Source organism: Camelus dromedarius, chromosome 24, assembly GCF_036321535.1.
Source record: "Camelus dromedarius isolate mCamDro1 chromosome 24, mCamDro1.pat, whole genome shotgun sequence".
Classification (NCBI taxonomy): Eukaryota; Metazoa; Chordata; class Mammalia; order Artiodactyla; family Camelidae; genus Camelus; species Camelus dromedarius.
The window spans coordinates 17,565,662-17,593,363 of NC_087459.1; the positions used below are offsets into that span (position 1 = coordinate 17,565,662).

The following is a 27,702-nucleotide window of genomic DNA, read 5'->3' on the forward strand; positions in this document are numbered from 1 at the left end:
AAAATTTATTTATAACCACAGCATAGCATTTCGTTAAATGCACATGCGTCATTTAATCCATATAGTATTGTGCACATTTAGGTTGTTTTTGTTATTTCACTTCATTAAATAAAGAATACTGTGTGGAGCATCCTTATAATATAGATCTTTCTGCAAATATCTTAACATTTCAACAAGATAAATTCTAATGACCACCTTCCATTAAATTTGAACTTATTTGCAGTAACAGCATTGTATGAGATTGTGTATTTCTGTGCACCGTGGATAACACTAAATAATTCTTAACTTGTGATAGGTCAGAGTGCTATCTTACTTGGATTTAATTTGTATTTCTTTGATAGCTAATGAATTTTTGTATTTTGCCAGTTTCATGTCTTTTTCTCAGTTTTCTTCTGGGGTGTTTTTCTTATTAATTTATAAAATAAACTATTTATTAAAGATATTAAATATTTGTCTATCATATCTGGAACACCATTTGCTTTTTTACGTTTTATTGACCCTTATGGTGACTTTTTTGTCTTCCAAGCTTTAAAAATTTTATGTAGTCATATGTAAAGTCTTTTTCTTTGCCTTCTTCTTTGATATCATGGTCATAAAGCTTCCCCACTTCTGAAGAATATATACATATTTACTGATACTTTAATCTCTTATGCCATTGTTTTCCTTTTAACATTGAAATAATTCATCTTAAACTAATATTGGTGTAGATGTGAATGAGGAAATTTGACTCCATTTTTCCTAGCTGATTGGCCAATTGTCCCAGCAAAGTCCTCATAATCCATAATTTCCCAACTGACTTGAAATGCTACTTTCATCATGTGTGTTTTTATATAGTTGTGCTTATTTCTGATTTCCTATTCTGTCCTAGCAATCCATTTGCCAGTTCCTGAGCCAGAAACACACCGTTTTATTTACTACGGCTTTATGATCTATAGCGTATGACATTGTAGTTTCTGCCCCATGATTCTTCCTTCTAACACAATGCATTGGTTCTTTAATTTATTCATCCAAAAGAAACTTCATAATTGTGATGTCAAATTCAATTGTTTAAATCCTCTTGGGGTTTGGACTGGTATTACATTTGATTTATAGATTCATTTGAGAAGTATGGATGTCTCTCTCATAGTATGAATTCCCATCTCCCCGTTTATTAAAGTTTTAATTTGAACTGTCTATAAATTATGGAACAATATTAAATATTAATTGTGTTAGCAGCCATCTTTATCGTGCCTGACTTTAATGAGACTCAGAGCCTGGGGGTTACAGCACAGGCATTAGAGGCAAAACACTTGGTTTTATATCCTGGCTTCACCAATCAGTACGTTGGGTCTTTGGCAGGTGATTCCTCTGCGCCAAATTTCCTTATATGAATAATAAGGTTAATGCAAATACCAATACTTACCTAGTGATCCTGAGGTGAGATTTAAATGACATAATAGATACAAAAGTACTTAGAACCATGCCTGCCACGTGGCTCTCAATAAAAGTTAGCTACTACACTATTTCATCCTCGAATATGAAGTCCCCGTGGATTTGAGAAGGATGTTCTTTTTCATGCTAAAGACGCAGCCTTCCTGGTTTCTTCAGGTAATTTTTTTTTTCTTAATTAGTGATGGATGTTGAATTTATTAAGTGCCTTTTCGGAATCTGTTGAAAGGATCATTTTTTTTCTTTTGACCTATTTCCGCGCTGAATTACAATCCTGTGTTAGATGGAAAGATAGGGATCTCGGTGGGATGTGGCAGGTTTTCTCCTAATAAACTGTGCTTTGGTAGATATTACTCGAAATCTTTCTCTTGAGAGGAATCTTCTGCTTGTCAGCTTAAGGTAGATAAGACCCTGCCAGCCAGTGTCTTGCCCTGCTCTTCATCTTGGCCAGTGTCTGGGGGCTGCCTGTTTCAGGAGCTTCAGAGGATAATCTCCCCATCTCTGCCCTACTAGGAGAGTGACTCCAGCCCGGCTGTAGGGCTGGGGGAAGCTCTGTAGGTCCAGCTGCTCCGTCCAGACATTGACTCTGCTTCTGCCACACCTCTCACCTGACCAGGGTCCCTGGTCCCTCCAATTCCAGAACTATTGGAAGATTCCCCTTTCTGCTCATCAGTGACACCCTCTTCCCCTGCAGCCTCATTTTAAGTTTCAGCTTTTTCTTTCTAAGACCAATACCCCTCATAACTCAGCCTCCCTTCCTCTGAAAGTAAGTCTTTCTTCATTATCTGCTACCCGTTCTCTTGATATTTTGCGTTTATACCTTTTATCCATCCACTATCAATTTATTGGTGGCCAGAGAAGAAGGGAAGATGAACACTGTATTTGATCCATCATGTTACATGGACGTCCCACCATGAATTGAGCTCTTCATCAATATTCACTGATGCCCTTTGTCTCATTTAATGTCTTTTGCCTCGGAGTCTACTTTTTCTGGTGTTAGTAGCATGACTCTAGCTTTCTTTAGACTGTCATTTTCCTGCTGTATCTGACCCTCTCCATGTTCATATAAAATGTTTCCATTCCTGTGCTCTGGGATGATCTTGTAACCACAGACATAACTGACTAGGCTTTGTGTTAGAATGAGAAATCTTCAATGTTGTCTTTTTTTTTTTTTTTAATTGTGGTGTTTAGCCTCTTTCCAATGATTTTTAATATTAACACAATCAGTCCTACTTCTTCTGTTTCTGTCACCTAGCTTTCTTTTCCTGTCTCTTTTGTTATATGATCTGCATTTACTTTCCTTCTTTATTTTCCAGTATTTTGAAAAATAGATGTCCTGTTTTTAATTCTTCATTTTACTTTTCTCTACTAGAGTAAATGAGAAGGAAGGACCTTTTGATAAAGAATCTCGTGTGCTCCCTCTGCCCCTCCCCTCCCCTTCTTCCTCTACTGCCAGCTTCTCAGTCTTTGTCCGTTTAACCTAAGATTTTAAATTTGATTGGTCAAATTATTAATTTTTCAATAGTATTAAAGTATAAGTTATTAATTTTTCTATCTAATTTTTAAAGGAAAAAAATCTTGATATTAGGAGTTAAATGTATTAGTTATTTGGGCTGAGTGCTTTGTTCAGCCCCATTCACTGTCCTTTCATGTATGACTTCCCCATTCTCCAGTTCTTTCACACCAGAGCTCAGGTCATGGCTTTTATTTTCAAGGAGCTTTTTGGAGAATGAGGTCAAACGCTTTTCACGCTGTTGCACATCTTATAGTGCTTTTTCTTTTGCCTTCACAAGCAAATTGACTAAGTACTAAGCATTGGCAGTCACAATTTTTTTTTCTGCCAAACTCTATGGGTGATGGTCTGTGTTTTCTAGGACTTAATGTTGCTACAAAGTCTTTGTCTGGCTTGAATTTGCAGAAAAACTGTTTTGTTTGCTTTATCCATTCTGGGTATGTATAATTCTTATAGAACTTTCACATTTCATGTATAATTTTAAATGTTTGCCCTGACACATGTTTGTATAGATAGATGATGGATGGATAGATGGATGGATGGATGCATGGATACATTGATGCATGGATGCATGGATGCATGGATATATGGATGGATTTGTGATGTGAGTTTTATTTTGTTCGGACTAAACTGACCTTTTGATCTGCCCACATTGCCATCTTTTATCTCTGGAAATATCTCTTTAATGAAATCTCTGCCTACAGCTCTGTCCGATTTGTTTCAGGTTTCCTCTTCAACAGACTATTCACTGCCTATGACGACTCTGTCTTCCAGGTCACCTTCTCTCTCGCCAGTTCAGTCTTGTGGACTTTTACTTGAGAAGCCCAAGGTCAGGCTCATGTTTGTTCTGATTTTTATTTTCTCTGTTGCTAGTTCTACTCTTGACCGCTGTCAGTGTAGTTGGCTAATGCATTTTAGGTTCCCTACAATACCATCGTACCATCCACACCTCTTTTTGTCTTATCCTCTTGTCTTTTCATTTCATCCTATGTTCTTTCATCCAAGCCAATGTGCATCTCTTGACCCTTCTGCTCAAATGTCCACAGTGGGGTTCCTCCGACCACTCAATTCCCTCGTTACACTTGCTCACCTTTGCCTCCACCCCAAATTGCAATGATATATTGCTTATTTGTCCATTGTCTCCTCCACCAGACCAGAGGCTCCATGAGGGCAAGTGCTACCTACATCTCTTATTTAGAGCCATGACCTCAGCACCTAGCACAATGGCTGGCAAACAGGTGCTTAATAATTACTGAATTATTGAATTGTTGAATGAGTCTCTGTCCACATTACTCTGGCTTGGATTCTCTTTGGCTGAACTAACATTGTTTTGAGTCAGAGGTTCCCAAACTTGAGCCACTGAAGGACCGCCTTTTTTCTAAATTCTTGTACCATATATACTATTATTTACTTAATGTTTGTCTTGAGATCAACTCACATTTTCTGTGTTCACTCCATATTGAAGCCTCATTCTAAGCAGTGAAATCTGTTAAACAAAGATGATGTTCTAGTTCTAATTTTCTAAAATGCATTAAAATAAACACAAAACTGTTTAAAAAAAAAAAAGTACTTTTCATCCATGAATCACTTGCACCGCAGAGATGACATATAAAGAGCTCAGACCACTGCATTTCCTCAAGGAATCAAGGTGTTCTTGCTTTAGACTTTGATTCTTCCCCTGTTATTCATTCAACAAGCCTGAGTCATGGTTTTTTGGCTGCCTGTGATGGTGAGGCACTGTGACAAGGACTGAAAACTCCACAGTCAGCAAGGAAGACACCATCCCTTCCTGATGGGGTTTGCAGACTAACTGGGGTGGAGGGGTGGCAATAGATAAACAGATACGTTAAGAGAATTAGAGACTATGCTATGAGGGAAATAAACCATGGGGTTTAGAGAGTGGCATGTGAGAATGGTGACCTTTGAACAGAGATCTGAGGATGGGAAGGACTGAGCCATGGAAGAGTCAGGGAAACGCGTTCTAGGCAGAAATAGCAGAAAAGGCCTGGAGTCAGGAAAAGATAGGACTGAAGGATTTGAGAGTGTCCGCTAGCTCATCTTACTGGGTGTCCCGACTGCCTTGCAGAACTGAAATGCTGAGCTGGACCATCCCACATCACAGCCTGGACAAGAATCCAGATTTGCAGTTTGGGGTGGGTCCTGGACCCTGTGGAAGTGCTGTTGACTCAACAACCTTCCATGCAGCTTTGGGTGCACGGGAGGCCTGGATGATATTTGAGCAGCTGACTCCCCAGTGCTTTGCACAACAGCGCTGCTCCCCTGGCTCCCTGCACGATCAGAGAGCCAACCCCAGCTCACCCTTGCAAACACTGGGCCTCACGTATTCTGTTACACCTGCCTCTTTGGGAGACAAAATGGAAAAGACTCCTGGCAGTGGCTAATTTCTCCCAGGGAGGCTGCAGGGAATTGGGGCGGGCCAGGCAGAAGGTGTTGCCTCCAAAAGCGGCAGTTGGATCACCTTCTGCTAGGGGGCACTGCTATGCTGCCGGAAGTAGGGGCAGGCTTGCGGAACTCCACCCTGCAAATGTAGTACCGGGGGGGGGGGGGGGGGGTGACTCTGGAGTGTGAGATTGTAAAGCTTGGTGTTAAAAAAATAAGATAAACTCATGGACTCATCTAGACTTTGGCTGGGGTGTTTGCAGATGCCTGGGTAGCTTTCAGAACTGCTCTAAGGACTGACAGGTCCTCAGTGTGGATCCAGGCACAGGTGGAAGGAGGGGCCTCCATGGACACCGCAGGCAGGGAACCCTGGGAGGTGGAGGTGGAGATGCACAGGCCAGGGGGGACTGGCTCCATCCTCGGCCTGGGGCTAATCAGTGTGGAAAACTTGGTGTTTGGCAGCAGGGTAATGACGAGGTTCTGTTCTAACAGTTTCTGTATTCTCTATGGTGTGAGCTCATCTGCTGAGAGGGGCAGGAAAGTGCAGGCTTTGATCATTTACCAAGAATGGAAAAGGTCTGATGTTGTTGTGCAGAACGGGCAAGTGAGCTGGCCAGAGGACCGTGGCGGAACTGCTGGCTGTGCCAAGGCCCTCTTTGTGTCAACCATCAGGTGTTTGTACTGGAGCCAACCTGCCAGTTTCAGACATTCTCCTGCGGTACTTTCCCTTCTTCCCCTCCATCTGTTTTCACTTAGATTGACTTCGGGAGCCTGTAAGGAGAATGGAGGTCCCCTAAGCCACCATTTGGTGCCACCTCTGGTAGCCTTGAGCCCATTTGGTAGGCCCCGGGGGACCATCTTGCTTCCTGGATGTTGACGTCCCTGGGGAGTGTCACACAAGAGCAAGCTGGCTCAGAATGGGTGCTGGAGAGCAGAGCCTTGCTAGAGAAAGATGCTGGGCTGCTTCCTGCAGCTCTGCCCCTGAATGAGGAATCTGTGATTGGACCTGAACTGGCAGGGACTAATCACCAGAAGAGGCTGGGTGAGAAGTGACCAGTTGGATTCAGTTATAGATTAGATGTGAGTGTTGCTGGGGCCACTTGTGGATGGTGAGGCCATTTAGTGAGACACAAAGAGATAAGGAGTAAGTGGAGGAAAAATAACTGAAATATGTGTGGAGAAGGACAAGTTAGAGGGGGAAAAAGGAAACCAAGACATTGTATTCTCCAAGCCAAGAGAGAACAGCGTCCCCTAGAAGTAGGGAACGAGCTGACATCTCAGATAGGTTAAACTAGGCCAGGACAGAATGGGATTGGCGTTCATGGGTTCGCTCAGAGAGCTGCTTCAGAGGGTGAGGGGTGGGAAGTTGAGGATGAATGTGAGGTGAGGAAGGAGAGCCACTGAGCTTTATGTTAAGAACTTTGGGAAGAATGGTACACAGTAAGCACTGAGCCCAGAGTTACAGTTCTCCCTGAAGGCAATCAATTTCATCCAGATCTTATTATCTTTTAAGAATTATTCTATGTATCAATCATTATATTACTGTATATTCTTTAAAAATAAAAGAACAAGGTCTCTTCACAAGAAAAATTGTGTAACTGTGTGTAGTGATGAGTATTTACTAGACTTACTGTGGTGATCACTTCACAACATATACATATGTCGAATCATTATGTTGTACACCTGCAACTGACATAATGTTATATGTTAATTCTATCTCACTCTTAAAAATAACTGAATAAATTAAAAAACAAAAAAAGAAAAGACTTAAACGAAAGGGGGGAAATTGAACAGAGAAAGAGGAACCCATTGATGGCTGGACACAGTGCTTTACAGTTTACATGGGCCTCTCACATGTTTATCCAGCCAAGTGAAGTCCTTATTACCATCACCCACACGTTGCATTGAGGAAACTACTGTGAAAGTCACAAGGCCAGGAAATGGAAAAGCTGGGCCTCAAATCTGGGTCTTCTGAATTCACATTATCTACAGTTCGTTGTCCGACATCAATCAGCCAATCCCATTTAATGCATAGACATTCACTGACTATGCAATTTGTGTACGGATGGCCAGGGCCTGACTACTTAAACTGTGGACCATGGACCAGCCCGTCAGCCTCACTGCAGAGCCTGTTAGGTACAAATGCAGAATCTCGGCCCCCTTCCTAGACTTACAGAATCAGAATCTGCATATCAGCAAGACTCCCTCCAACCCCCAATCAATACGAATGTGCATTAAACCATGCGAAGCGCAGACTTAAGGGACCCACTCCCTGGAGCAAGGGAGAGTAGGCTTACATTGCGGGGAAGGAGCTAAGCCCAGACAGAGAGAAGGTGAGAGACCCAGAGTTACCCACAGAAGGTGCCCTGATAGTGTCCCCAAGGTCAGGCCAGGCTAGCTGCAGATGGTGCCTGAGAAATGGAGGTCCAGTTCCCTGGAAACTTATAGGAGCTGTACGTACAGCAGGAAAATCCATTCATTCAACACCCACGGTCGTCCTGTTACCGAGTCCGACCTCATTCTGCTTGCCTCACGACAGGCCAATAAACTGGGCAACTGTTGGGGCAAGGAATAATGACTTTATTCGGAAAGCCGGCAGACTGAGAAGATGGCAGACTAATGTCCTGGAGAGCCATCTTCCCCAAGTCAGAATTCAGGCTCCTTTTATACTGAAAGGGGGAGGGGGTATGCTTGGTTGTTGCAAACTTCTTGATGTAGAAATTCTTTGTTTGTGGAATCCTTTGTTCTTACAGCTGTCCACGTGGGTCAGGTCACAGTGTCCCCGTAAAACCTCCAACAAAACAGACATTATTTTCTATTCCGCAAATTGTGATCTTGGTATGAATGGAAAAGTGTTAATATCCTTAAAGGTTCGAGCCTATATATTTCAGGCTATAGGCAACATTCTTTTACAAAAGGTGCCCAACCAGCACGACTAAGCCTAGTAAACAAAGCACAGGGTTAAAGTCAAAGGAACAGATCTAATATGGAGTCAGATTTGTTCTTTTCTATTACAACCCCGCCCCCTTTCCCAGCCAAGATTCTGGAGAGCAGGGCTGTGCGTTCCCAGCCTCCTGCATCCTTGCTCCCCACCCACACCTTGGCTCCTCCAGACACATTTCCTCTCCCTCACTCCTCGACTGCTTTCCATACAGGCTCTCTTCTCCTTAAACAATACCAATGGAGACTTTTTAATGTAGATTTTTATGAGCTAGTTTTTTTAAAAACTGCAAAGAATGCATGCTCATGGCAAAGAGGAAAAAAATCCATTGAGTGCAGAAAGATAAAGGTGAAAACAAAGTCCCATTCTACACCTCAGGCCATCCAGGTCTCCGAGAGTTATTCTCCAGAGGTAACCACTGTAAACAGTTTACTGCGTATTTTTATGTGTGTGAGTATTTTGTATATAAATAGGCACATATTGAACTTCCTGTTCTACAACTTGCTTTTTTTCACTTAATAACACATCTTGGATTCCTTTCTGCATCAATAGCTATAGATCCACCTCATTTTTTTAAGTCACATAATAAGCTATTGTCTGGCCTCACTAGAGTTTATTTAACGAGCTTCCCACCCAGGGGCATGTAGGTTGCTTCTGGCCTCTTTCTGTCACAGTGTTTCAGTCATTAGGTCAATGCCAGCTGCTGTAACAAACAAACCCCGAGAGAAGAGTTTATGTCTTGCTCACAATAGTCCAAGGGGGCTGTTTTCCCAGTTGTAAGTGGTCTTCCTGTCCTTTCTACCTTTTGGACTGTCCCCTGCTAGGGCCTCAGAGTTCTCTGCATTCTGCTAGAAGACAGAAGAGACAATGGAAAGGACACACCTACTTTGTAAGCACTCGAGCCTGGAGGTAACACACTGTAGGTCTATGGCAAGAAGCAGTCACAGGGCCCCACCTGTGCAGGAGCTGCTGGGAAATGTAGTCCTTGGCTGGGCAGCTGCCCTCTAGAAACAGAGCTACACTATTGGAGGGAGGGGCAGGAATCTTTGGTGAACACCTCCCCATCTCTGCCACAAATGCTGCAACAAACGTTCTTGCACACAGGGCTTTACATTCTCGTACAAATACATTTCCAGAAGTGGAACTGCTGGGTTCAAGGGTATGTGCCTTTTACATTTGGGTAGATAGTATCTTCTTGTCCTTCTAAAGATGCATTGATTTCTGCTCCCTCCACTATTGGAGAGTACTTTGTTCTACACTTCTGCTAGCGATAACTTATAATTTTTAAAAATAAATTTTCCAATCAGGGGCAAGGTATAGCTCAATTAGTAGAGGGCATGCTTAGCATGCACGAGGTCCTGGGTTCAATCCCCAGTACACCCATTAAGTAAATAAATAAATAAATAAACCGAATTGCTTCAAAAATTGAAAAGAAAAAGAAGAATTAAAAGAAAATAAAATATATTTTCCAGTCTATCTCATCTTGGTTTTAATTTGCATTTCTTTAATTTTAAGAGAGTTAGAGTATCTTTTCATATATTTATTTCCCATTAGTAGCTCTTTTATTATTAACTTCTCTTAGTCTGTGTTCCTTTATTCTACCAGCTGATTCTTTTTCTCATTAATTTGCAGGAACGTTGAAAAATATATAAAATATATAAGCATGTACACAGATATTAAAAATATATGAAATCATCTTTAGTCTCCCTATCTTATGTACTGCAAATATTTTTCCAGCCAGTCATTTTCCTTTTATTTTATTTGTGGTTTTCTTTTTCTTTTTTTTCCTTTTATTTTTCCATCCCAGAGACTTGCATTTTTTTGTATCTAACTTTTCAGTCTTTTCCTCCATGAGTTTTGTCTCATGCTTAGAAAGGCTGTCCTCGTGCCAAGATTAATTTTATATTCTCACGTTTTCTTCCAGTGTTAGAGTCACACTTGCTTGAATCCAGATTTTGCAACTTGCTACGTGGCTGTGGTGACTGACTTTAGTTCCCCGTGTCACAGATTCCTCGGCCCACGAACAGGAAGGGTGAGAGTTAATGCAGAGACCGAGTGAGGTGGTTCATACCCAGAGCTGCAAACCACACTGGGCTGCCAGTCGCGGCACCAGAATTGTGAGCTGTCCACTTGTTCCCGTCTCGGGCATCAGTGACCATGTCTCAATCAGCTTGGGCTGCTGTAACAAAAATCCCATAGGCTGGGGAACTTAAACGATAGAAACTTGCTTCTCACAGTACAGAGGTTCAAAGTCCAAGGTCAAGGTGGCAACCAATTTGGTTCCAGGTGAGGACTCTCCTCCTGGTTTACAGCTGGACACCTTCTTCCTGCGTCCTCACGTGGCAGAGATGGAGAGCTCATCTCTCCCACATCTCTGTAAAAGAGCCCTAAGCCCATTTGTGAGGCTTTCACTCTCATGACCTAATTCCTCCCACACGCTGCACCTCAACATACCGTCACCGTGGGGGTTAGGACATCAGGGTATGAGTTTGAGGTGGGGGACATAGGAGGACACACTCAGTCCGTAGAAGACTGTGTACATGGCTGATGCATGCTGCCGGCCCTTTTTTAAAAAAGATATACATCATAATGCTGTAATATATGTATACACTGTGAGATGGTTACCACAGTCAGGTGAATTAACACATCCATCACCTCATATTGTTACCATTTTGTGTGTATGGAGAGAACACTTAAGACTGACCGTCTCAGCAAATGTCAAGTATACAACACGGTATCAATAACTATCGTCACCATGCTGTACATTAAATCCCCAGAATGTATACATCCTACAGCTGAATGTTTGTCCCTTTGAACTAGCATCTTCCCATGTCCCCCACCCCCTCAGCCCCTGGCAGCCTCCTTTCTGCTCTCTGCTTCTGGGAGTTCAACAGATTCCACAGGTGAGTGAAATAGTATTTGTCTTTCTGTGCTTGGCTTATTTCTCTCTCGGCCATAAAAAAAGGAAGGAATGGCTGCCGTTTGCGACAACGTGGATGAACCCGTAGGACGTTACATTAAGTGAAATAAGCTGTGTGCCCGCTTCTTCTGGTTAGCAAGGGCCAGAACTCAAACTCAGATCTCTTTGACTCCACATCCCATACTGACAAGCAGCCACCAAAGTAGACCGGTGCCCCTTGAACCTCTCTGTGTGGACACATCATACAAGCAGGATCCCCTTCTTATCTCCATCTGTCTCAGAGCAGGACTCAGGACAAATTCCAAAATGCACGAAGTACAGGGGAAAGAACAGGTGTTACTGGGGAAACTGGGAGTAGAAGAGCTCGGCATGGGGTTGCTCTGTCTCCTCACCATCACCCAGGGGGACATGCCAGAGTCTGGACCAACTATGGGTTTACCCTCCAGGGAAGGGACCCAACACCTCCATCAGCTTCCTTCCTTATAGGGCAGGAGTGAGAGCAGTCTTGTCGGCCAGGGGACAGTCCAACTACTGGGACCCCAGGCAGGCTGGTCTGAGGTGCCAGCTGTTTACAGGAGTTATCTGGGAAAGCCAGCTGCCCAGCCCGTGTATCAGAAATTGGGTTCAGGTATGGCCCCTCCTGCCAGAGGGAGGAAGCCACCAGCTCTGGTAGGAAGCCAGGTTCAGTGCAGTCCCTCTCACTGGGAAAAGGCGGCCCCCTCTCCCCCAGGGTATATAAGGCTTTTAACTCCTTAAGGACGGAGACTACAACATGCCTGTCTTTGTATCCTGGCACACAGCAGGTGCTCAGTAAATGCTTGTTCAATGAACAAATACATGAATGCATACCAGGCACAGGACAGGCATTGTCAATAGAGAGGTGACAGACGTGATCCCTGCCTTCTGTGACCTTACACTCTAGGGTGATGACAGATGTGTGAAAAATGGGATGTCTATAGTGAGTACCATGGAATCACAGGTAACAAATGCTTAACTGTTGGGAAGGGGAAAATAATAAGGACACAGTCAGGGAAGGCTCCCTGGTGGAGGTGACAATGAGCTAAGAGCTAAGAGATGAAGAAGTTCTGCCCGCTAGCCACAGGGGATTCATGCAGACAGCACAACATGTCAAAGGCCCCTTAACAAGAAAAATACAATTTTGTGGGGAAAGCTCTGAGTAGTCCACTCTGGCCAGAGCCCAGGGTGGCCATGGACCAGATCACAAAGAGCTACATATATCTTGTTAAGACCTTTATCCTATAAGCTTTGAAGAATTATTGATGGAGTTCAAGCTAGGACGCGGTGTTTTCCTCCTGGGTCACGTAAGTGTGAGGATTTGGGGCTGCAGGCTTGGAAGGAAGGGGTCCCATGATGCAAGAGGGGACTCACAGGTGCTGTGCCTTTGCTCGGCCAACACGTGCCAGGTGAGCGGGTGGAGCAGTTTCAGTTTTAAGCACCAGTTGCTTGCAAGAAAGCCTTTTCCCTCCTCTTTTGCTCCTAATTATCCCTCTGGAGACTGTAACGATTTTCAAGGAGCCTGGTTGCCCAGCTAGGAGCTAGTGAATCACCAAAATCCCCCAAGCAGCCAGGCCTTCCCAGATACATACACCGAGTGTACAGATATAGCAGGAAATGAAATCTTCCAGAGACTCCTGTCGGTAATGATCAGGAGCGTGCCAGCCCTGCTCAGAGGCGCCCACGTGCTGGGACACTCACAGCACGTCCCTGGTGTGGACAGGGGGGCCACAGGGGCTGCCTCAGCCCTTCCGGGTGGGCCAGAAAATGCCATCTCTAGAGAGTCTCAAGCTGACCAGAAAGAATTTGGATTTTTTTTTTTCCCTTTTTTGGTGAGGGTCCCAGAAGTCTGTGATTTTTCCCTTGGGGAGAAGATAAAGCGTGGACTTTTGTGGAACGGGGAAAACTCCCAGATCTCCTCTGGCACACACACTTCTCCTTTGTTGTTCCCAAACTAAAGCCTTGCTTTTATTGTTTGTTCTCTTCAGCAAATGTTTACTGAATTACTGGAAACCTCTTCATAGGCACCTATCTTTGACACTGGCTCTTTGATCAATTTTGGGGGGCACCTATGGCATGCCAGGAATTGCGCTAGGAAGGCACAGATGAACAAGAGACCTGCCCAAGATGCTGACGATCTGTTGCTCTAAATGGATGCATTCCTTGTAAGTTTCACACAGTGGGATTACGTTTTAAGTGCTGGATGCAGGAAGTGCCAAGAAATTACAAGTAAGGGTTCACAGAGGGTGTGACTTTTCCTTTGGGCTTAGAAAGATGAGCAGACATTTGTCAGGGTAAAAGAGACAAGAAAGATGATCCAGAGTCTTAGAAAATAAAACAGAAAACTCAGCAAGTGCAGAACACAGGAAAGAACAGGATGTGTTCAGGAAGGGATTTTGTGTTCAGCGTAGTAGGAGCATCAGGCTGCCGGGAAGTGGCATGAGATGAATTCTGGAGAGGTAAGCAGTAACCCTGGGTACCAAGTCAAGGAACGTGGGCTTTATTCCAAAGAATAACTGATGGTTGACAATATTGGGTTTGCTTTGGAAGGATTTCCCTGGTGGACACAAGCAGAATGGATTGAACAGAGAAGAGAGGAGAAGCGAGGAGGTCAGAGAGAAATCTGTTGTCAGAGGAACAGGTGACAAGAACCTGAGGCTGTCCGAGTGGGGCCAGGAGAGGGAGGCAGAGACATGAGAACTGAATGACACACGTTAGATGTGAGGAGTCAAGAATGACGCTGAGGGAGCCCAGAAATGAACCCATGAACTTTTGGTCAACTAATCTTCGACAAAGGAGGCAAGAATATACAATGGAATAAAGACAGTCTTTTCAGCAAATGGTGTTGGGAAAACGACAGCAGCATGTAAATCAATGAAGCTAGAACACCCCCCTTACACCATACACAAAAATAAACTCAAAATGGATCAAAGACTTAAACACAAGACAAGATACAATAAACCTCCTGGAAGAAAATATAGGCAAAACATTATCTGACATACATCTCAAAGATATTCTCCTAGGGCAGTCTACCCAAGCAATAGAAATAAAAGCAAGAATAAACAAATGGGACCTAATTAAACTTACAAGCTTCTGCACAGCAAAGGAAACCAGAAGTAAAACAAAACAACAACCTACGGAATGGGAGAAAATTTTTACAAATGAAACCGACAAAGGCTTAATCTCCAGAATATATAAGCAGCACATACGACTTAATGAGAAGAAAACAAACAACCCAATCCAAAAATGGGCAGAAGACCCAAACAAGCAATTCTCCAAGGAAGAAATACAAATGATCAATAGGCACATGAAAAAATGCTCAATATCACTAATTATCAGAAAATGCAAATCAAAACTACAATGAGGTATCACCTCACACCAGCCAGAATGGCTGTCATTCAAAAATCCACAAATGACAAATGTTGGAGAGGCTGTGGAGAAAAGGGAACCCTCCTACACTGCTGGTGGGAATGCAGTTTGGTGCAGCCACTGTGGAAAACAGTATGGAGATTCCTCAAAAGAATAGGGATAGACTTACCATATGACCCAGGAATCCTGCTCCTGGGCATATATCCAGAAAGAACCCTACTTCAAAAAGACACCTGCACCCCAATGTTCTTAGCAGCACTATTTACAATAGCCAAGACATGGAAACAGCCTAAATGTCCATCAACAGATGACTGGATAAAGAAGATGTGGTATATTTATACAATGGAATACTGTTCAGCCATAAAAACCGACAACATAACACCATTTGCAGCAACATGGATGTTCCTGGAGAGTGTCATTCTAAGTGAAGTAAGCCAGAAAGAGAAAGAAAAATACCATATGAGATCGCTCATATGTGGAATCTAAACAAAACATAAATACAAAACAGAAACAGACTCATAGACATAGAATACAAACTTGTGGTTGCCTAGGGGGTAGGGGATGGGAAGGGACAGACTGGGATTTCAAAATGTAGAACAGATAAACAAGATTATACTGTATAGCACAGGGAAATATATACAAGACCTTATGGTAGCTCACAGAGGAAAAAATGTGGCAATGAATACATATATGTTCATGTATATCTGAAAAATTGCGCTCTACACTGGAATTTGACACAACATTGTAAAATGACTATAACTCAATAAAAAAATGTTAAAAAAAAAAAAAAAGAATGACACTGAGGTTTCTCTGCTTTGTGAGCGGATTCACGGCAATATTGTCTACAAAAACAGGCAAAAGAGAGAAGTAAGACTGGGGAGGAAAATGGTGAGTTCGGTTGTGGAGATGAGATACTGGTCCACTCAGTCCAACATTCCAGTCCAGAGTGTGGGAAAGTTGGACCTGCAGTTACAGACTTATGAGGAGGCAACAGCTCCTGGGCAGCTCTAAGGCTGGGGAAGGAATGAGGTCATCCAGGAAGATCACATAGAATAAGAGAAACAGGAGGTAGACTCCTGTGAAGGTCTAGAATTTTTCAGAGAGAGCTGAGAATGTGGAAGGGGGATGAGGGCTTCAGTGTACCCCTGGCTAGACCGGTTGTTGGCTTTGTGTAAACCTCAGAAATATTCATGGAGATCTCACTTGTGCCGTGCACTCTGGTAGACTTTGCAGACATAATGCAAATAAGGTGCACCCTGCCCTGCCTTGTGGGGTTTATAACAGGGGTGGGGGGGAGGGTAGCTTCCACAGAGAGGAAGCCAGGTTGTATGACAGGTCAGAGTTCTCGGGTTGCCAGCAGCAGAAACTGACACTGACTCTAAAAGCAGGGAAACATTTTAGAAGGATGTGCAGTGACTCCCAGAACACAGAGGAAAGTGGGAAAACCAGGTCTCAGGAAGGGCAAGAACCAAGACTGCTGAAGAGACTGGATAAGAGGAACTAACAAGGAGGCTCTTCCAGGCTCCTGTGTCTGGTTGGAAGATTCAGTCCACATGGTACATTTTGTCTTTATGACACCCCTGGCACTGATTAGCCTGACTTCGCTCATGCACCCTCTCCTTGGCCTGCTAAGATTTTATTCAAAGCAGGAGTGGTGGTTCCTTAAAAAAAAAAAAAAAAAAAGAATCGGGAGGCTGTTCCCAGATGTAGGGGAAATTGTTGCTGAGCAGGTTAAAATAACAGATGGGAGGTGAGGCCAACGGTGAGTGTTAGATGATCCTTTCAGTAATTTTTTGCAGAACTGCACAGGAAAGCGAGGAGGCTGAAGCTTAACAGGGTCACAGGGTGAGAGGAAAGTCCAGCTGTTTGTTAGCCCCTGAAAGCAAAATTTGAACAACGACACGAGGAGGAAAAAGTGAGCCTTAAGGAAAAATCTAATGAACCCTCCCACCATGTGCTCACCGAGCAGGGAGATGGGTGGACACGCGGTGTCCTGGTTTATGCTATCATCACACGGGCCTCCTGTACACTATTCCAGTGACCTAATGGGAAATAAATAAGTAAGGATGTCCCTTGGGGGAGATAGAGAACATCTGAGGTACACATTTGACTGAGGTACATGGAGTGATGACCTGTGTGTGATGTTATTAACAGCCTCGTGTTTGTGTCTTCCTTAGTATTTGTAATTTGATTTTGTAGCTGATGTGCCAGTTAAGAATTAGAAGGGCTGAACCTCACTTCAGTGAATGGCTGGGGGAACAATGTGATACTCTGGCAATCACCGGGATGGGTCAGAATTTTCCAAACTGGTAACAGAGAGAGATGTTAATTGGTATTCCTGGCGAAAGATCATCACTCCTTAGCCAGGTAAGCTTGGGAAATGGTGCAACCTCAGTTCCTCTCTTGGAGATATTCTTTAGCCTATCAAAGGCAATTGCAGAGAAATCTGTTTAGTGGCTTGTCAGGGTCAATCTTTTGTGTGTTGAAGACCTTTACATATCAATAACCCCCATAAAGTTTGGAAAGTCCTTATGCTGAAGTGCACTGTCGCATATATGTAATTTCATGTACTGTCATCACAAAGACCAACACCTCATTACGCTGTGTGCCAAGGTCATAAAATAACACAGGCGATTTCTACAAAACTCCAGCCAAGGAGTTCTATTCAGGTGCACCTGTGATTGTTTGCTTGTAATGAGATCCAATTTTAAAAATGGCCTTCTCAGTGTTAATAAATACTGCGAAAATCTTCTACCCATAAGGGTCCATCGTAGACCCTGGGCCTACAAGCAAAATATCCGTTGTATCAGCTTATCGGCTGCACAGTGAATGTGAAGATTCAAGGGCATAACGGATGGGTGCAGGGAAGGCAGGACGGGAAGGGATCTGAGAACACAGGTGGGCAGGTGAGCCCCTGCCTACTTGTCCTCGGAGACTAGTGGGAGGGGCTCGGGATGGGTGGAGATACAGTCACTGTCAAGGTGGAGGAGAGAGAGATTGAAGAAGTTGAGGTGAGGCAGCGTATACATTTCCAGAGTAGTGGGAGACTAGTCATGTGTCAGCTTAGGTGACAGAAGTAGGGTTGGGAGTTTATGGTGAGCATTTGGAACACTTACTAGGATAATGATGGGGGGGCATGTAAAAACAAATATAAAAGATTATCAAACAGTGTTCAGGGCTCAATCGAAGCTAGAATTAATAAATATATAAAGAATTCAGGGTGGGGAAGGTATAGCTCAGTGGTAGAGCACATGCTTAGCATGCACAAGGTCCTGGGTTCAATCCCCAGTCCCTCCATTAAAAAAAATAGATAAATCTAATTTAAAATAAAAAAGAATCCAGTTGTCATTTTTTCTCTACTGTCATTTGGCAACCCAGAGACAGAATTAGAAAACATGAAAAGTTGGAAAGATGCGTGATTAACGACTGGAAGAGCGAGTAGTACGAAGAAATGAATGATGGTGATGATGATGATGATGATGAAGGTGATGATGCTACTGAAATGGCCATTCACTGGGTCCAGAGAAGGTTTAGAGGAAAGTGAAATCAAGGGCATCAGATAAATCTGAAGGTCGGGTATAATGAGTCTGAGACCGTGGGGAAAGTTGAAAGAAAGAAGGTGTGGTCTGTGTCAGTTTCCTGGGGCCGCCATAACAAATGACCACCAACTGGGTGGCTTAAAACAATGGAGATTTATTCTTTCACAGTTTTGGAGGCCAGAATTCGGAAACCAAATTGTCAGCAGGGTTGGTTCCTTTTCGAGTAAAAAAATGGGCGCCATGCTTCTCTCCTAGTTCCTGGTGGCTGCCAACAATGCTTGTCATTTCCTGGCTTACAGCTATTTTGCCGGAGGCTCTGCCTTCACCGTCACATCGCCTCCTGCTCTGTGTGTCTCTTCTCTTCTTCTCTCCTCTTCTAAGGACATTCCTTACAAGAAACCCTAATCCAGGATTACCTCATCTCAAGATCCTTCACTTTCTTCCATCTGCAAAGATCCTTTTTCCAAAAAAGGTCACATTCAAGGTTCTGGGTGGACATATCTTTTAGAGGGTCACGGTTCAACCCTCTACAGAGCCCTAGAGTGGAACTTTTCAGAATTAGGGCAGTTCCAACGACAAGACCTAAGGTATGGCCGTGAGGAAGAGGTGCTAAAAGAGAAGAGAAAATGGAGATATTTGACCAAAGAACTACAAGGCCAGGTCACTGAGCAGAGCTGATGATAGGGACTGGGACTAAGAAGAACCAGGTGCCAGTATCCCAGAGGAATGTGCTTTGCGGGTGGGAAAAACCACAGCGTTAGGAGTAGGGAAGGGACGATTGCTGTATTGGTCGTTTGCAAGTCTTCCTGCACACTGGAATCATCTGAGACACTTCAAAAAATTACCCAACCCCAAATTTTTTAATCAGTTGGTCTGGGTTGGGGCTTGGACATCTGTGGGGTTTTTTAAGTCTTTTAAAATTTCTTCAGCAGTGTTTCTAGTTAGTTCTTTTTTAATTGAGTTTACCATGTTGTGTCAGTTTCTGGTGTACAGCATAATGTTTCAGTCATACATATACATGCATGTATTCGTTTTCATATTCTTTTTCATTATAGGTTACTCTGAGATATCAAATAGAGTTCCCTGTGCTTTACAGAAGGAACTTGTTGTAGATGTATTTTATATATATGTGGGCTTTTATTATTAATTTCTTGGGTGAGCTAATGTATTCATCTCAGAACCAGGATATTAAAACGTAGAGGACGGAGATATTGCCTTAGCCAGTTTACAACTGGGGTTCCTCCCAGTCTGGAGTTCTTTACTTTTTCAGTCTTATACTAAGGATGTGTTTCAGATGTGTTTCAGCAGGAAAAGGCATCAGAACTCATTTCTAAAACACTGTCCCCCACCTCTGCCTCCAAAAAAAGATTTTCTTCATCTATTTGGAGAAGTTATCTTTTCCAAGAACAATATTCAGTGGCTTCCTTTGTATGTTTTGAATACGTAATAAATGCAATAAAAATTCCAAGCAGCGTGAAAGATTACACAATAAAAAGTAATTCTCATTTACCCTGACCCTCTTGCTCTGCTCCCACTCAAGGCCCCTCCCCAGAAGCAAATACTTTTATTGGTTTCTTGGTATCCCTCCCTAAATGATCCAGCTGTCTCTTGCTTTTTTTTTTTTTCGTTTCAGCACTAAATCTTGGAAATCATTCCATGACAGTACACACAGATCTACCTAACTCTATTAATTGGCTATTCCATCATTTGTTTAACCCATACTGATGGTCATGCAGGTTGTTTCCTGACTTAAAGCGAACTGTTAAAGACTTAAAAAAAAAAATCAACAAGAGTTAAAGTGGGTTCTTCATCAGGTGAGAGCAGGGGAGCCTCAAACATCAAAAAGGAGAGAGGGGGTCTCCACTAGGGAGCTGGGTGGAGGGAGATGATCTCCCTGGACCCCAGCCCAGGCGAGCCCTGGCTGACCCTGTGCCATTTCCAACCCCACAGGAGCCTGATGCCCCGGACCCTCGAGAGCCAGATCACACTGGAGAAGACGCCCAGCTACTTCGTCACTCAAGAGGCCCCTCGACGGATCTTCAACATGTCGCGGGACACCAAGCTGATCGTGGTGGTGCGGAACCCCGTGACCCGCGCCATCTCCGATTACACGCAGACGCTCTCCAAGAAGCCGGACATCCCCACCTTCGAGGGCCTCTCCTTCCGCAACCGCACGCTGGGCCTGGTGGACGCGTCGTGGAACGCCATCCGCATCGGTATGTACGCGCTGCACCTGGAGAGCTGGCTGCGCTACTTCCCGCTGGCCCAGATCCACTTCGTCAGCGGCGAGCGGCTCATCACCGACCCGGCCGGCGAGATGGCGCGGGTCCAGGACTTCCTGGGCATCAAGAGGCTCATCACGGACAAGCACTTCTACTTCAACAAGACCAAAGGGTTCCCTTGCTTGAAAAAGCCGGAGTCAAGCCTCCTGCCCCGATGCCTGGGCAAATCGAAAGGCAGAACTCATGTACAGATCGATCCTGAAGTGATAGACCAGCTTCGGGAATTTTATAGACCTTATAATATTAAATTTTATGAAACTGTTGGCCAGGACTTCAGGTGGGAATGAGCCACCGAGATGCAAAGGCATGTCTCTTCCATGAGGCTTGCCCTGAGACACTCTGATCCTCTTCCCCCCAGCGAACCCAGGCTCCAGCCCCTGTTCCCATCATGGGTTCCATCCTCCTGGGACCGGGGAGCCCAGTTAAGGCCAAGAGACCAGGGGGTCCCTGCCACTAGCCCTCCCCAGTCTGTCCAGGCGAGGATGCTCTGTGTCTGGCATGTCAGGTCAATTCCAAATGGTTTCCCTTTAGCCTCTAAGGGGCTTTAGGAAAAGCAGATCTTCTGATTATGATACATATTAGAAGTGGTGATAGTTCTGTTGCTATGAACACAGCAGTCTGTCCCTGTCACTATCCACCCCAGAGTGGGCTTGTTGATTTTGAGTGGCACGTACCTCTCCTCTGAGCTTAACTCCCCAAGCCGCCCTGGGTGATGGATGGGAGACCAGCCTTGCCCCCCTGACCTGAGCAGCTCCTGGGGAGATCGCAGAGCAGGAAGCACCCGGCCACTCTGAGGAGGTAGACCCTTTGATGATGAAATGAACCAGAGGCTTCAAAGCCTGTGGTCTCAACTCTGCTTGAAGGGGCGCTGTCTTTGAAAGCCACTCTGTGACTCTTCCCGCCCCCTGTGGACAAAAGCACATAATTCTGCTGTTACGGGTACTTTTCCTCACGCGAGCTTTCATGTTCAGCATGCGACCAAATCGTGCTTGTCCGTGTGAAATAAATACGGCTCTCTCACGTCCTTATGGCTGGGCCTTTTCTATAAGTCAAGCCTGGAGCACAGCTCATTCATCCAGCTCCTCCAGGCCTGGTGGGGCGGCTTTGGGGCTGGTCTGGGAGGGCAGTGAGGGGGTGCAAAGACTGCCTGGGTGAAAGCAAGGGGGTGGACTAGGTTCTTGCTGGCAAAGGCTGGGACATCCTCTTTCTGAAACATAGTCTGACAGAGTCAGCTCCCTGCTTAAGCTTCACATCTGAAATAAATCCAAACTAGAGGCTAATAGGACATCAGATATGTTTTTGCTTGGCCAGCATGAGGTTTTGGAATAATTTCCAACATTTAAAACTTGGGAGTGTTCATATGAAAATATGGATTTCCAGCTGATTAAAAAGAAAAGTAATGGAAACTTGATCCCGCCGAGACTGCACTCCAGCATGGCAAAAATTTGTGGCCACCTTTGAATGGGTCTTGCACTCTTCAGTTTTCCAGTCCCCACCTGGTCCCTCTCACTGATTTATATCATCTATCTGACCCCTGTAGGCATTTGAGTTCGCAGCCCTGCTTTGGGTGTATGCTGTGGCCTCAGAATAAATTCTGAATCCTCCAGCACCATTTCCAAGACAATCCCAGTGACAGTTTGGGGATCATCTGCTTCTCCTCCCTCAACCTCTGCGCAAGACTCACAGAGCTGCTTTTCTTGTCCTCTTTAAGTCTCCTTGCCTTATTTGGAATGTCCCCCGACTAGCGGAAACCTCTGCTCTCATAAGACTTCACCCAAGTGTCGCTCAGTTGATGTTTGTGCTGCCTTCCCAACCAAGCTGAGTTATCTGCTTGCTCGTTCACTTGATAGTTTGTATGTGTCTCAGTTCCAGCTTTTATCACACTAGGTTATTGTTATTTATTGTGTAAATACTGGTCTTGACCATAGACCGTGAACTCCTTGAGGGTCAAGGTTGTATCTTGCTCACATGTAGTAGGCACACAGCAAATGTCTGATGGATGGATGTGTGAGTGGGTAGATGGATGTTGGAGGTCTGGTGGCACGGACAGGAATGTCCCGCCGAACTACACTTCTGGAATACTTTCTAGATAGCTTCATAGTACCCGCAGGTGGCTGGAATAGTTTGCTGAAGCCCAAGGAGCCACTTGGCTCTGCCTGCCCTTCAGGCATTGTGGAAGTTTCCTGTAAATAAGAGTCTGACTTAGAAGGCTTTCAAAAGCCTAAGACATTAGCTCTGTGTCTTAGCCCATCTTCGCACTGCAAGCATCTTAGGAGACCAAATGACTGAGACCATGGTACTAAGAATCCAGTTCTGAGAGTCTGTACATCCCCCGTGGGCGTGGAGAAGGGACACAGAGGCCAGTGGGAGCTGCTACTGCGCCCTGAACCTTTGGTGACCAGAAGAAGGAGGAGCTGTATGTGGACATTAATGAATTGCCCTTATACATTCCCCATCCAAAAGTATTTGTGTCCTGTGATCCTGGACCATGTGGTGGCTGAGGCTGCATCCACAGGGAGACAGAATTACACTGGGACACAGAAGAGACACCCAAGAAAAAAATCAGTGAAATTTCCTTGTTTATCTCAATTACGGAGAGTCTAGTCAGAATTGATGAAAATTCTAAATTTTGTGTGCACACATGCAGCTCTACACCTTTGCATTAGAAGCGGTCTCAGACCTCCCAGACTGAGTGGCCTCTAAGTATTAATGAATAGGTCAGAGTCTCTTGTAATTAGCATATCAATCATCACATGCAAATGAAAGATGCTGAAGTATCTTAAAAATCCTAATTTAAATGAGTGAAATCTGGTGTACACACGAGCCTACTCAGCAAACTCTGATTTTTAATCCAGTGCAAATGCACCCTTTCGCCCAGGCTGCCCCGGGGCAAACTTGCACAAGTTCCAAATTAGTACTGTTTAAATATATGAAATCTGACTATTCAATCAGACTGAAAAGGCTCCTCTGGGGGTATGTGTGTGTGTGTGTCTGTGTGTGCACCTGTGTGTGTCTGTGTGAAGCGTGTTCCTCCCTAACAGTCCCAGGTGCACAGAGATTACAAAATACCAGAGAATCGGGTCCCTTCCATCCTACAGCTCATGATTCACAGTGGCTCATTGCACCAGCAGGAACGGGGTGTAGGAATCAGTGGAGACCCCGCAAAGGAGAACACACAGAGCCTCCTGACTCAGAGCTTGCCAGAGCAAGGAGTCTTGTGTTGGGAAGGCTTCATGCTGTTGGCAGGGGGAAGCTGGAGGCGGGCTAACTAGAAGTGGGCAATCCTATGTGATTGCTTTGTGAGCATATGTGACTTCCTCTGCTCGGTCCTGAGTTGGAAGCAGGGACATAAACAAAGGAAAGCTGGCATATCATTGACCAAATCCTGACCATTCAGGGCCAGTTGCTCCACAGGTATGGGCGAGAGTTCTATTGTCATGTATGGTCTGGCCATTGTCCATTCAAATGTTCAATCTCTTGGGAGAAAAAGGGGGCGCTGGCAGAACAAGCCTCTTCCATTCAATGCTGCAACGTCCTAAAAAAAAAAAAAAAAAAAGGTTGCAACATGCCTTTGACTCACAGCTTCCTCATATTGTGAATGGTGCCCCCTAGAGTTGTGCAAGGATAGTGGTACTATTTTTGTGCCCATCCCCTTGAGTGGAACTCTTGGTCACACCTGGATGCCAGGGAAGCAGGGAAATGTAATGTCATTTCGGTGGCACAGGGCTCAGCTAAAACTGGGGTATTCTATGAAGAAGGGAAGAGTGGATATTGGGGGACCCCCAGCTGCCTTGGGCACAGAACCTTATCTGCATATCAAAGCTTCCAGACAGATCTGGGTCTCTGTGCCTGCGTGTCAGGCTGTGAGTATGTTCCCCGATGCCGGTTGGAATGTGACTTAGCTTGTGGCAGCTCTGCTTTCCCTGCCTCTGTCTAAAGACAGTGTATCATGGGGGAAAGCACCACTTCAGAAGCCTAGAGTTTGCATCCTACCTCTGCTCTTTCCTCGCTGTATGATCTTGGTCAGATTGTCTAACTACTCAGAGCTGGTTTTATCATCAGTAAACCAGGAGAGAAATTGTACCTATGATAAGGGGTTTGTTGCAAGGACTAGGTGAGAAAGTACATGCCTGACACATCGTAGGTGCTTGATTTGTGTCCCCTTTGTTTTCACTTATTTGGTTCCTGGCAGTGGAATCTATCTCAATGGAATCTACCCCTCCTGTCAGCTCATAACTGGCAATTTCCTCTACCCCATCTCTTTCAATGTGCCTTGGAATTCAGTCACTCTCACAACCCGAGAGTAAGTGGCTGAGTCTAAACTGCTGAGCTTCAGGGTGTCTGGTCTAATAAACCCAATACCCGTTACCCCCAGGGTAGGGTGATCACTCCCCCTGATTTTCCCAGGACAGACCCAGCATATACCTGTTGTCCTGGAGTCATTGTTAGCTTTGCTCCATCCACTCTCAACATGGCCCCAGTTTGGATGGTAAATCCCCGGGTGTCCTTGTTGCCTAAAGACCAAAACTGTCTCGGTGTCCTGCTCCTGCTGGCCGAGACCCCCAGTCCAGTCTTCTCCTGGCTTGTCTTTGGTTCTGACCATTTGGTGTAACTGTTACTCTGATCTCACCCTAAACTCCAGCAGCAGCTTATTCCTCCCAAAAGGTTGATCCTTGAGCTACCATGCCTGGCTCCTTCTCATCATCCTGTTCTCTGCTCAAATATCTACCTAGAGTTGCCCTTCCTTCCCCCGGTCATTCTCTGTCTTGCAATTCCCCTTTCCTTCCATTGGAGCACATAACACGACCTGGCATTATATGTTAGTTTATTAGTTGATACCTGTCTCCTCTGTGGGTCTGTAAGTTCCATGAAAGTAGAGACTGTGTCCATCTTCCGCAGCACAGTGCCTTGTATACAGTAGGTGCTTAATAACTATTTGAGTAAATGAATGAACTACTGGGGCTTTGCGCCCTCAACACTTAACCCTGAGTTGCTCAACACCAAGAAAGGAAGTACCTAAGCTCTACATTCTTCCTGGGATCCCTTGGGTCTCTTGGAGTCTTTATTACCATTACTAGAATGTACAGCACCTATGTGAGAGTTAGAACAAGGCACTCCCCCTTGGCAGATAAATTAGAAAATGGTGCCCTTTGGGATAGGCAACTGGGATCAAGGATTAGAGCACTGGGCTAAATTCTGGTCCCTGGATTGGATCCTAGATCCATCTCCACCACACCCCAGTCCAGAGGCTACTCTCAGGTTTTCCATCAATTCAGAGTGTACCAGACACCTGCCTACCCAGTACTAAGGGCAGAAATGCAGATCCACTCTTTCTCCAGGATGAGATGGGCCCCCAGTCAGCTTAGATGCCTTCTCTGGGAGATATATGTGATCTCTTCCTCTCTGCTCACCTTCCAGTGCCCAGCACTGGAGATCAGAAGAACCAATTCAGGTAGATAAATGGATGCTCCAGGGAGCCCCTCTCACTCTGATGATGAACTTGGCTCTTGATAAACTTGGCTTCCTGATAAATAAAGAGAACATGTTGCTTTCGTCATTTGGAAGAAAGAAAGGGAGTGAGAAAGAGAAAGAAGGAAAGATTGAAAACATATATACCTCAGCCCCTAAAACAAACTTAGAGCAAAATTTATCCCATTTTTCTAGTGTGAACTGGAAATATGACTGTGCTATTTAGGAACTATATTCCTAACTGCTTTTTATTGACAACAGTGGCTTAAACGAATTAGAGATTTATTCACTCAAATGAAAGATGTCTGGGGTCAGACAGTCCAGGGCTAGTAAAGCAGCTCCATCATGTTAACAAGGACTCAGGCTCCTTCTGTCTTTCTGCCACATCATCCTTAGTCCATTGGCTCTCATCCTCATGGTCCAAGATGGATGCTGATGCTCCAGCCACCACATCTATGTTTCAGTCAGAAAGAAGAAAAGAAGTAAAGCAAAAATAAAAACAAAAAGCACTCCTCGTAACCAAGTCAATCCCATTTGAGATTTCCCAGATATTCTACCCAGTAACTTATACTTACATCTCTTTGACCACCTTTAGCTGAAAGGGAGCCTAGAAAATATAGTCTCTTAGCTGAACATATTGTCTCCCTGATAATCCAGGATTTTGACACTAAGGAACATGACAGTGGATGTTGAGAAGGCAATTAACAGTCTCTGTAACAATGAATCTCCAACACTTTGAAAGGGATTACTTAGGGATTACTAATATATTCCAATTTAGGGATTATTATATATTCCAAGTAATCTTCAAATTGTCCCACAACCATCTTCCAGGACCTCCCACATTTGAGACCTTCACCTTGTCTCCTTATCCCTTCCACTTGACCTCTCACTGCAAATGCCTCCAGAGCCAACTTCCCCCTATCCTGCATTTCCAGCTAGTAAATCAGCTGAGGGACCAGGGTGTGGGGCAATGAGGTAGACATCTGATCTATAGCATCTGCCCATTTCCCTGGTGTAAACGCACCCACCATGGGCAATTTCAAGCTATCACTGTGACATCACTGAAGGCAGAGTCTGAACCCTCTCTCCAGAGGCTGCTCCGTCAGCTCTGGCACGTTGCTGTAAAACCCCTCGCTCCCTGCCTGCCTAGTCAGGAAACACCTGAGAAAATAAATCAGGGGACCTGCAGCCTTGTTATGCACTAGTGCCTGGATTGAACCTGAGCTCTGGCACTGGACCAAGATGCTTTCAACACTTCTACAATGAGTCAGATTACACTTCATCCGATGATGTGAAGGAGTCACATCATACGAGCATTCAATTCACCTAAATTCAATTATGTTCTATCAGAGAGAGAGAAGGAAAGAGGTAATGTAAACAGTGTGAGCAGTTCTGTCCGCCATTTTGGTCATGGCGGTGACCATGAGAAGACGCCAGACTCTTCCGTCCCCTCCATCTTCGCGTGCCCATTACTGTGTGAGCATTTCTTCTCCCTGACTGTGATGTTAATGTAGATTATTACCTATGCTTCACCCTCCGTGGCCCCTAAATGCAACCCAGCTACTTCCTCAGATGCTCAGCTGGATAAATAAGCAAATCCATAGCAATGAGGGAAGACGGAAGTGGTAGTGTTAGATTACTGTATATAAAATAGATAAGCAACAAGGACTGACTGTATAGCACAGGGAAATATATTCAATTTCTTGTAATGAGCTTTAATGGAAAAGAATCTGAAAAAAAATGGATGTATGTGTATAACTGAATTGCTTTGCTGCACACCTGAAACTAACATTGTAAATTGACTACACGTCAAAAAACAAGAATTT

The 27,702-nt window shown here is 44.5% G+C and overlaps 1 protein-coding gene across 1 annotated transcript in view; it reads left to right on the forward strand.

Annotated features, from left to right (window-relative positions):
- The window catches only part of HS3ST2 (heparan sulfate-glucosamine 3-sulfotransferase 2), an 82,000-nt gene extending 60,569 nt beyond the window's left edge, over nucleotides 1-21,431 (forward strand). The window contains exon 2 of the mRNA XM_031433059.2: nucleotides 20,076-21,431. Coding sequence (XP_031288919.2) covers nucleotides 20,076-20,694 — 619 coding nt within the window. The 3' untranslated portion in view covers nucleotides 20,695-21,431. The remainder of the gene's footprint in view (nucleotides 1-20,075) is intronic.
- Nucleotides 21,432-27,702: the final 6,271 nt, after the last annotated feature.